This window comes from Arachis hypogaea, chromosome 15, assembly GCF_003086295.3.
Source record: "Arachis hypogaea cultivar Tifrunner chromosome 15, arahy.Tifrunner.gnm2.J5K5, whole genome shotgun sequence".
Taxonomy (NCBI): Eukaryota; Viridiplantae; Streptophyta; class Magnoliopsida; order Fabales; family Fabaceae; genus Arachis; species Arachis hypogaea.
The window spans coordinates 141618432-141630597 of NC_092050.1; the positions used below are offsets into that span (position 1 = coordinate 141618432).

At 30.9% G+C, this 12166-nt stretch overlaps 1 protein-coding gene across 1 annotated transcript; it reads left to right on the plus strand.

The window, feature by feature from the left end:
* Positions 1 to 330: 330 nt before the first annotated feature.
* LOC112750972 (uncharacterized) lies at positions 331 to 9107 on the plus strand. The gene is made up of 2 exons (XM_072218237.1): positions 331 to 2699; positions 7275 to 9107. Exons 1-2 carry the CDS (start codon positions 1025 to 1027, stop codon positions 8954 to 8956), a joined length of 3357 nt encoding a protein of 1118 aa, XP_072074338.1. The 5' UTR covers positions 331 to 1024; the 3' UTR covers positions 8957 to 9107.
* The last annotated feature ends 3059 nt before the right edge of the window (positions 9108 to 12166 follow it).

A 12166-nucleotide genomic window follows, 5' to 3' on the forward strand; every position in this document is an offset into this window, starting at 1 on the left:
ATAGGATTCTACTGTGGACAACACTAAGCTAGAGTTACTAGCAAATAAAAGTGAGGAGCTGGAGGTAAGTATAAACTTCTGTCTTAAAAGGGTATGTTTTATTGTCAGAGGAAAATGGTGAAAACAACAGAATTATTTTGGCTTGAAGTTCCAATACATTTTGCAGATAAAAATTTCACCCAAAAAATTATGTTATATTTTTAAATAGTATAATTTAAAGAAAGGAACATACTTTTAACTTTGTTTCCAAGAAGAATGTTATGCCATTTGTCACTCGAAATTTAAATTACAAAAAGTAGAAACAAATGTGGGGAATGAAAATTATAAAACGGTCCCCTATGGAATAGAATTGATGATTATTTGCAGAAGAATATAAATTCCAATCCAACATGAACAATATCAAATTCAGTATCTGCCTACTACACTTACATATATGCAAATATGTACCATACTAAGAATCTATTGTTCCTCAAACACAATGAATTTATATACTTATCATCATCATTTAGTTATAGCCACCATGAAATCAATCGATCAACTACCTATCCACATCCTCAAAAACAAGACGTAATTTCTAACTACAAGAACTTCATCAAAACTCCATGTAGTTTTCATAGAAAAAGCGAAAAGAATGGAACTTTAATGCCCTTGGAGTAGGTGGCAGAGGTAGAGGCAGAGGCAGAGGGAGAAGGAATGAAGTCAGAGTTGGTGGCGAGGAAGAGAAATAGGGCGACGACAGCGACACACATTGCACAAACAGCGACGACGGAAGAAGACAGACCGCGAAAATGTCAAGAACCCTAGCAGAATCACAAATTATGTTTAAGGGTGGAGAGGGGAAATTTGGAAACTAAAAATCGTAGGGGTAAATGTAGAATTACAAAAAATGAAAACAGAGGGTTCAATTTGAAATTACTAAAATCCGTGGCCTAAATAAGATAACAAAAGTAGAAACAATTAAACAAATAAGTAAATAACCTCGAACAAGCTTGATTCTACCCTCGCTCTTTTGGTGGTTGCAAGAATGTTGTCATTCTTCTCATTCTCACGAATCATGTTAAGGTATGCTCTTCAAATCCCAAATCCCTCTCCTTGTTGTGTTCCCTATTCAGCTTTCCGTCTTTGCTTCCCTTCAACTTCATCCCTACACTCTCACTCTCACTCTCAGCCCCAATCACTTGATGAAGCTGTTGATTCCTTCACTCGCATGCTCTCTATGCGTCGCCCTCCATCCATCATTCAATTCACCAAGATTTTGGGATCTCTTTCCAAGACCAACCATTTCTCCACCGCCATTTCCCTTTTTCAGCAATTGCAAGCCAAAGGAATCGCTCCCGACTTATTTACTTTGAGCATCGTAATTAATTGTTGTTGCGGCATGGGTCGTATGACGCTTGCTTTCTCTGTATTGGCCAAGATTTTCAGAATGGATTATCAACCTAATACGGTAACATTGACCACAATCCTGAAAGGTCTCTATCTCTGTGGTAGTGTTGAAAAAGCAGTGCGCTTTCATGACAGAGTGCTTGCTCATGGATTTCACTTTAATCAAGTCACTTATGGGACCTTGATCAATGGCCTCTGTAAGACCGGACACACGTCAGCTGCTATTCAAGTGTTGAGAAAGATCCCACGGTATGGCGTTGCTCCTAATGTCTTTATGTACAGCGCAATTATTGATAGCCTCTGCAAGGATACACTTGTAAGTCAGGCTTTTCATTTATTCTCTGAAATGCTTGCTAAGGGAATTTCTCCCGATGTTATCACATACAGTTCTCTCATTTTTGGATTGTGTCTTGAAGGTCAATATAAGGAAGCCATTGATTTGTTAAGTGATATGATGCTTAGAAACATTACTCCAAATGTTCGTACCTATAGTATTTTGATCGATGGGCTATGCAAGGAAGGAAAGATCAAAGATGCTAAGAGTGTATTGGCTGTAATGGCAAAACATGGCGTGAAACCAGATGTGGTTACTTATACCAGCTTAATGGATGGATATTGTTTGGTTAATCAGGTAAATAAGGCAAAATATATATTCAACACAATGGCCCAAAGTAGAGTGTCACCCAATGTTCAAAGTTACAGTATCATGATTAATGGCTTGTGCAAAAGTAAAAGGGTCGATGAAGCCTTGAATCTCTTTGAAGAAATGCGTTGCAAGAACTTGGTTCCTAACACGGTAACTTACAATACTCTAGTTGATGGCTTAGGAAAATCAAGGAGAATACTTTGTGCTTTGGAGCTTCTTGAAAAGATGCATGATTGGGGTCAACCTGCTGATATAGTCACTTACAGTTCTTTGCTGGATGCTTTGTTCAATATCAAACAACATGACAAGGCACTTATGTTATTCAATCAAATGAAAGAGTGTGGCATTGAACCAAATATATATACATACAACATACTTATAGATGGCCTGTGCAAAAGTGGAAGACTTAAAAATGCAAAAGAGATTTTTCAAGATCTTTCCATTAAAGGCTATCGTCCAGACGTGAGGACATACACTATTATGATAAAGGGGCTTTGCAAACAGGGCCTACTTCCTGAAGCATTGGCTTTCTTGTCAAAAATGGAAGACAATGGTTGCTTACCAAATGCTGTGACTTATGAAATAATCATTCGTGCTCTGTTTGAAAAAGGTGAAAATGATAACGCGGAGAAACTTCTTCGTGAAATGATATCTAAAGGCCTATTGTAAGGATAAAAGTAGGTGAGATTCTTCTTATTAGCATCACAAAATGTTGTTTGTATCTCTTTCTTTTTAACTTGTGTTTTGTTCTCGATCATCTTTCGATTACATATTAATGCTTTTAGATCTTCACATGATTGTGATTCTTTATTCTGCTTTACCCACACCTAAGTGTTTTCTTTGTTGTTGCTTATTTTATGGCATTTATTTTTGTACTTAAAGATTGATTAATAAATATGATGATAGTTGCTGAATGACAATTTTAAGTGCCTTTAGGTGAGGGAATGATGAGGAGTTTATGCGAATCCATTGGTGGATATCAAAGATTGAAAGAGTGTTAAACATCACATGCTGCTGCTGCTGCTGGAATTGACATATAATTCATAGTCGATGCATTGCCTTAATTTGTTGTTGTTAGGTGTATTGTGTTTCTGTAGTGTCTCTGCAACGGCTTTGATTGGTTCTTGTAATGCTTTTTCACTCATCTCGATGGCTTATTAGGCGAAATTAGTAAGTTACGATTGAGCCATTAACCTAATAAAATCATAAATACTATTCTTTTTTATTTTTTGAAAGTGACACAATTACTAATCCTATTTTTCTGAGTTTTTTAGAGTGAAACATAGTTATTAATCTTTTCGCTACCGTCATCAGCATAAAGACAAATAATTTGGTCACAAAATGTTTTTCATGTCTAAGGTAGAATTTTAAACTACTGAGTTTATAGTAGATTGGTCATAAAGACAAATAATTTGGTCATCAGAATAAACTGTTCTTTATTGGTATTGCTAAAAATGTTTTTCCTTTCATGGATGTTGGCCCTCAAACACGAATTGTTAAAATGCATTAAGCATTTGGTACTAACATCTTCAGTTCTTCACGAATTATTTTTCCTTTTTCTCAATGAGTTTGATCCCTTTTTCTTCAGCTGTTATATAATGCTCTCTGGATGAAATTGTACCCCTGCAATTTTGAAGAACTCAAACTTTGGTATAGAATTGCCATTTAATAAAGGCATCTAGTCCAATAAAGATATAAAAAAATATCTCATGAAAATATTTGATTAAATTTTGACTTATTTTTTTAGCCATACTTTAAATAAAGATAACAATTTTATAACATACTAATATCAAATCTTACAATCCACTATCTAATGGCTAAACAGAAGCATCCTCACATGAAGATAATTTAAAATCTTCATCAGAGTATCCACCTTTAATAAAAGCATGAACAATCAAAATAATCCCTTCAACACTATAGTGAACATTCTTTATTTGTACATTCACCCTTTTAAACATCACATTCTTAATTCTGAGTTATTTTAATATGTGCACTCTTGAATGTTTTCTGAATTTAAGCAAAAGGATAATAAATCTTTTCCTGATTTGATCAAAATAAATTCCCACGAAAGGAATAAGAATGTTACCTGCAAATGTTTATACTTTTTGTGACAAGGTGGTATTATAAGACCATTCGCACTTCAGGCTGTCACCTCAAGTTTTTCACGAGGAAAATCCTCCTTGTTTTTTAATCACAAGGCTGTGATATCTACTAGCTAAGAAGGACTAAAAATGATAACAGGACAATGAGGCTAAAAGAATGCACAACTCAAAAAGTTTTATGAGTAAAGAGAATGCAGTGGTTAAACTTATGGCTAATTAAACTAATGCTAGTGAAAATAGAAAAATACAAACAAATCATAAAACAACAATGAATTTTGTAAATAAAACCAGTAAATTCTTACTTTGATAATACGACAAATAATCTATCTTTTTCTTTCGTATGATCGTATCATAATACCCCAAAGAACTCACATAATAATTAGTCTAGCTAAGAGAAATATATCGTAAAAATTCATTAATAACCATGGTTGAATATTATACCATTTTCAATATACTAATTGACCTTGAACAAGCTAAAGGACAAGAGATTGCAAAACTACAAAACAGTTTAGAAGAAATGCAGGGAGAGCAAGATAAAGCCCAGGCTGCAATTATAATAGCAAAGCAACAAAACTAGCAATTGAGCAAGTTCCATAGTAGTTAAAGAGGTTCATGTTGTAGACAACACTAAGGTAAGGTTACTAAAATGAGGAGCTCGAGGTCACTTTTTGATTTTGATATTGGAGTGGTAATGGTGATTTTTTTTAAATGTGGATTATTGAAGTGTTATTCTTAAATGTAGAATCGTTTAATTAGAGAAATAAAAATCGGACTGTTCGAATTGTTAGAGGTACAAAAATCGGACCGTTCGATTTGTAGAGGTACAGAAATCGGACTGTTCGATTTGTGTTAAAAAATTTAAAAAATTTGAGATACAGAAATCAGACTCTTCGATTTGTATACCTTTTACAATTTTAAAAAATATAAAAAATTACAATGTTAAAGTATATATCACTACTTTTATTTTCATATAAAAAAAAGAGCTTATAGAAATAGGTCTATATTTCTGTCTTAAAATGGTACATTTTACTGTCAAAAGTAAAACATGAAAGCAAAAGAATTAGTTTAGCTAAAAGTTCAATACATTTTGCACATAAACCAAGAAATTATGTGAGATTTTTAAATAGTACAATTCAAAGAAAGGAGTATACTTTAAATTTAACCGTTTTTCAATACATCTATTACTCGAAATTTAAATTATAAAAAATAGAAAAAAAAATGAGAAATGAAATTTATAAAGTGATTTTTCATAGAATAGAAAATTCCTCATCTAAGCAAACATTAGACTCGTTAGTGCTAAGATAGCAAATGCTACTAACACATTGTTTTGTTTGAAGGAATATGAGAAAAAAAATGTAGAAAAAAAATGGATGAAAAATTAAATTTTTTGTTGTTTGGTTTAGAAAATATAGGGAAAGAAAATGCTACTAAAAAATATTTAAAATTAAAAATAATAAAAATATCCAAAATTTAATAAAAAAATTTAAAAATAAAATAAAATAAAATAAAATCAATTTAAGATATAGAATTTAGGGTTAAGTACGATTTTTATCTCTAAAATAAATGCCAAAAAATTTTTTCGTCTCCAATTCTTTTTTTTGTATACAAAATCGTCTCTAAGATTTAAAACTAAGGTTTAAAATTGTCATTTTTACTTAAATATTAAAATTTTGGACTAAATTACTCATAATAAAAAAAATTATACAATAAAAAAAGAAAAGCAAGAGAAGGAAAGTGTTTCTACTCTTACGAAGGGAGAAGAGAAGAAGAAGAGAGAAGGGAAGAAGAAAAAGCTGTCTACGATCTACTTCTGCCTCGGCTTCCGCTGCCAAAAATTTAAAACAAAATTAAACCTTAGGGACGATTTTAAAACCGAGTTAAACCTTAAGAACTATTTTGTTTGCAAAAAAAGATTGGAGACAAAAAAATTTTCAACCTATACTTTAAGGACCAAAATCGTACTTAACCCTAGAATTTAAAATTTAAAATTTAAAATTTAGAACTTAAGATTATCGAAAACAATGAATAATCAATATGAACAGCTAATACTAATTGGTGAATTGTTGAAATTGGAAGAAAAGAAAAAAGTACAAAAGAATAAAAGAATAAATTTTAGAAAAATTGTAATATTTTAAATTTCACAAATATTTTGATAAAAGTTAGATTATATAATAATATTTTTAATAAAAATAATTAACTAATAAATTTTAAATATAATAATTTAATTATTTGTCAAATAATATAAAATTTAATTATATGTTACAGTATAAAATATTATTTTAATATAATTTTTGAATATTATAAAAATTTTATTGCATAATAATTAATTTTAATAAATAAAAAAATAATCATATTTTTTTACATTTTTGTGTTTTATATTTATTTATTTAAAAAATAAAAAATTATATTATCATTTAAAATATTATATATAAAAAATATTTATTTATATATTAAAATATTTTTTATTTATCAAAATTCATCAATATGTTTAATATTAAAAATTGATTAAGATAAATACTAATTATTTTTAATATGCTAATATTAAAAATTTTAAGACTTTGATTTTAATTATAATTTTGTAAAATATTTATAATAATAATTATTATATATATTTTATTTAATTTTTTAATAAAATTTTTTATATAATTTTAGAGAAAATAACAAATAAGTCTTTAACCTTTTGATTTGCAAACATTTAAGTCCTCAAGGATTTGAAAATATATTTAAGTCTATGACATTTTTAAAATTTAGGTATATCGATCCCTCGTATTTACTTGAGTCTGTCAGACTTAATGAAAAAATTAAACGTAACTTTTATTGTACTGACTTGGTTGATACAAATACACATAAAAAAGAATTTTTAAAATAGAATAAATTAGACCCAAAAATTAATGTGTCTAAATTTTAAAAAAATCCAAAATTTAAATATATTTTTAAATTTTTAAAGACTTAAATATTACAAATCAAAAAGCCAAGAATCAATTTATTATTTTTTTCATAATTTTATGTATTAATCGTATAGGATACCGGATCAGTACCGGATAAAAATCGAGAGAACTATTGCAGAGATAGCAACGTCTAGTAGTCTACGTCTTCGACCAGAGAGCAGCAGACAGCACTCCCTCAAACTTAGACAACAGCGAAAGTGCGAATCACTAAAATGTTGTCATCCTCAACCTCAAGGTTCACTTTCATTTTTAGGTATTCTCTTCTCCAAATCCCTAATTTTGTTTCCTTCCCTTCCTCTTCATCCCTTCACTCTCATTCTGAGCCCCCATCCCTTCGTGAAGTTCATGAAGCTGTTGATTCCTTCACTCGCATGCTCTCTATGCGTCGCCCTCCATCAATAATCCAATTTAACAAGATTTTGGGATCCCTTTCCAAGACGAAGCATTTCCACGCTGCCGTCTCCCTTTTTCAGCAATTGCAAGCCAGTGGAATTGCGCCCAGCATGGTCACTTTGAATATCTTAATCAATTGTTGCTGCGGCATGGGTCGTATGATGCTTGCTTTCTCTGTGTTGGCCAAGATTTTCAGAATGGATTATGAACCTGATACGGTAACATTGACAACAATCTTGAAAGGTCTCTGTCTCTGTGGTAGTGTTGAAAAAGCAGTGTGCTTTCATGACACAGTGCTGGCTCATGGATTTCACTTCGACCAAGTCACTTATGGGACCTTGATTAATGGGCTCTGTAAGACCGGACACACATCAGCTGCTATTCAAATGTTGAGAAACATCCCACGGTATGGCATTGCTCCCAATGTCTTCATGTACAGCGCAATTATTGATAGCCTCTGCAAGGATACACTTGTAAGTCAGGCTTTTCATTTATTCTCTGAAATGCTTGCTAAGGGAATTTCTCCCGATGTTATCACATACAGTTCTCTCATTTTTGGATTGTGTCTTGAAGGTCAATATAAGGAAGCCATTGATTTGTTAAGTGATATGGTGCTTAGAAACATTACTCCTGATGTTTATACCTATAATACTTTGCTTGATGGGCTATGCAAGGAAGGAAAGATCAAAGATGCTAAGAGTGTATTGGCTGTAATGGCAAAACATGGTGTGAAACCAGATGTAGTTACTTATACCAGCTTAATGGATGGATATTGTTTGGTTAATCAGGTAAATAAGGCAAAATATATATTCAAAACAATGGCCCAAATTAGAGTGTCACCCAATGTTCAAAGTTACAGTATCATGATTAATGGCTTCTGTAAAAGTAAAATGGTCGATGAAGCCTTGAATCTCTTTGAAGAAATGCGTGGTAAGTACTTGGTTCCAAACACGGTAACTCACAACACTCTTATTGATGGCTTGAGCAAATCGAAGAGAATCTCTTGTGCTTTGGAGCTTCTTGTCAAGATGCACGAAAGAGGTCCACCCGCTGATGTAGTCACTTACAATTCCTTGTTGGATGGGATGTTCAAAACCCAACAAGTTGACAAGGCACTTATGTTATTCAAGCAAATGAAAGAGAGTGGCATTGATCCAGACATATGTACATACACCATACTTATAGATGGCCTGTGCAAAAATGGAAGACTTAAAAATGCAAAAGAGATTTTTCAAGATCTTTCCGTTAAAGGCTATCACCTAAACACAAGGATATACAATGTTATGATCAATGGGCTTTGCAAAGAGAGCCTACTTGATGAAGCATTGGCCTTAAAGTTGGAAATGGAAGACAATGGTTTCTCTCCAGATGCTGTAACTTACGAAACAACTATTCGTGCTCTGTTGGAAAAAGGTGAAAATGATCAAGCGCTGAAACATCTTCATGAAATGATTGCTAGAGGCTTATTGAAAAGACCCTAAGGAGAAATAAATCAACTCAAATTAATAAATTTTCTGTTGTCAAAATTTGTACAGAACTTGGTAAATTTTATATCTATTGGGTTGGAGGTTTGGGAAATGCCATGAACTCACTATCACCTTGATTTTGGTTATCTCACTGTTATTGATTTAATTTTGAACTTGTGTTATTGGCTGATGTATGATTTTCACTGCCATCTTTGAAATAAATACATCTACTAAATGCATGACCCCACTTTTTTTGTTGACAATTTCAACATTTTTGTTATTTTTTAAAATCTGATCATAGGTGAAGAAACCTGTATACTAAGTCTGTGATTTCACTTGATGTTTCAAATAAAAAAGGCTGTGCAAGAAGGGATTTCTAGGAATTTGGCTAATTTGGTTCAAATATGAATTATCTTAAAACCTTTGTTTATTTTCATAATTAATGTTACTTGGCTTTAATTCTTAGAAATCAATTGAAAATATGTACATTATGTTCATTTCCATAATTAATGTACAGTTGTAATTAATGTTATCTTAAAACCCTTGTTCATTTTCAGAACTAATGTTACTCAGCAGTTAATGCTTAATTGAAGTATTTCATTATTTCTTATTGAAAAATCCTATATAGGGATTATTACATTGTTCTTGTTTAAAGTCATGTTGAAAAGCTACACCTATCGTGAAAGATTTGGTGATTCTAATGCCAAGTACAACTATTTCTACACCTATTTCTTTGGTATTTCTAAATCTTCTCTGCATTGTGTGATGAGTGGGGTTAGAATAAAGAATTAAAAGTGAAACAATGTTGTACAGATTGAAATTGCTTTTGTTCTTGTAGAATATTTTTGAATGCTAATACAATTTCTTTTGGGATCAAAAGTAGAACTATTATATAGCCTCACTACTTAAGTGCTGATTAACTTATTCCATGAAACTGATATTGGTGGTTGAGTATTTGGATTCTTCTCATGGATATCATCTTTGTTCCATGCTTACTGATAGCTAGGTGCACTCAAGCATGTTAAGTTGAAGCATGGCACAGACAATATTGAAGATCTCTAGTATGAATTTTCCTTTATACTTGGATTTCAGTTTGTCCCTTTGAAATATTGCGAGACACTTGATTTAATATTTTGTCAGCTTATTTGGTTTCTAGTTGAATCCACCATTCAGTTATAAGCTTCAAATTCAGTTTTAGATGGAAGTGAATAATAGCTACTTTCACAAAAATCACTCTTCAGATTAGACTAATAAACATAAAATGAATTGATCTCAAACAAGATAGAATATGGTTGATGCTGCTATAAACTTTGAGGAATCAATCTTAGCATCATAATGAAATTAGGTTGTTCATGTACTATTTATTGTGTGGTGTATACTGCATAAATCAATTTATGGATTTAATTTCTTTAAAATTTCCCTTTTCACAAATAATTGCAGGAGATATACATTTGATCTTTGGAAGGGGTATAATCATGCTTTTTTTATTATTGTGGATATATGATTATAGAATGAATCTTAGATTCTTAATGTTATCAAATTTGTTACTGCATTTTTTGTGTGTTTTTGGAAAGAGTTGCACCAAAAAGATGTAATGTAGTCAGTTTAGTCTGATAAATGCATAGTTATATAAAAGAAATTAAGCATTAACTATTATTTTCTTCTTTCTTTTACTCTTAAACCAAACTCTAGTGAGAAAAATTGTTCAAAACAAAAATGTCATTTCTATAATTCTATGGAAAGTTATAATATATACAAGAGCTGATTCAAGTTCTAACCAGAATGAATCAAAACTAAGCATAATTTACACACAAACTATCATTTTTCTTTCAAGAACCTCTCTAACCCTGACAGGTTTTGGAAGGAATAGCTCTTTGCAATTGAATGCTATAGAAGGTAGCATTTCAAGGGCCAATACCAAATTGTTGTTCTTCTTTGCATGCTCTGCTACTTCATTGTCTAGGGAGGCTTTAGCAATTTTAGTGATGAAAATGAATAGAATCACTGAAAAAAAAAAAGGTTTAGTTTTGAGTTATATGAGAGAAAAAGAAACTTCACAACAATAAAGGATGAATTTTAATTTGCTTATGTAACTACTTATTGGTAGATATGTGTATGAAGAAGAGAAAGGACAAAACAATATAGATGAATATAATCAACTGATATTTCAATTTCTTATAGTCTCAATAAGTTACACCATGAATATTGAAGGAGAAATGTTATGTTTCTTATTTTTTTGGTGACAAATGTTATGTTTCTTTAGGTCTGTGTTTTTATTTTATAGGATAAAGTATATTTTTTAAAAAATTTGTCGTTACGGATAAATTTGTTATAAATAAAAAATTTTTAGAACAAAAGATTGAAACAAAATAAAACCTAAAGGTATTTTTGAAACTTTTAACAAACTTTAAAGATAAAAAATATATACTTTCTCCTATTTTATATATTTTTTACTCTGATTTTTATTGCATGCCAATATTTCAAGGTCTTAAAAATTTTTATTAATGTAACAAAAGAAGGGTTCTTACCATTTGAGAAAAAGAAATGGCAGCTTCAGCGTAATGGGTTAATTTAACCCTTTATTTTTTTTTAAATGATCAATTACATCTCTTCAATCTTCATCACTTTTAGAAATGTGATTCCCATTATTTATGAGACAAACCCCTATCTCATAAGTCATAACCAACTGCATAGCTACAATTGAATGTCGCTATGACACTATAATAGCTTGTTAATATGAACAGGAAAAGTCTAGATTAAATTCTGGCAAGCATGTGACCAGCAAAAAAAAAGTGAGTAATTCCATATCATTGGATGAAATTTCACACCATTAAAAACATCATTAATAGCTACTTGATAACTATAAATCACAAAAGTTACTGGCCCTAGCACTTCTCATATTTTTGGTGACTTCTCATATGAACATCTTTTAGTTGCAGTTAATATAGTGTTCCAAAATTAATTTATATGACAAAAATAACCAATTTTGAATATTATATTGTACACAACTAAAAAGTATTTATATCAAATAGTTGAAAATGACATTCAACTGTACATAGGGACGGAGACTAAATTTTAGGGAAAAAATAATTTTGTAATATTGAAAAGACCGAACTGAATATATTAGGAGGCTAAACTAACATTTCTATTTAATTAATAAAAGAAAATTGAATATGAGATTCCTCTTTCCTTTCTTTATGAGACTCCACCTCTCTTTACACATCA

Coding starts and splice junctions, on each gene's coding strand:
- LOC112750972 (XM_072218237.1), top strand. CDS start 1,025: ATGTTGTCATTCTTCTCATTCTCACGAATCATGTTAAGGTATGCTCTT. Junction 2,700..7,274: donor GATATCTAAAGGCCTATTGT/AAGGATAAAAGT, acceptor CTTAGACAACAG/CGAAAGTGCGAATCACTAAA.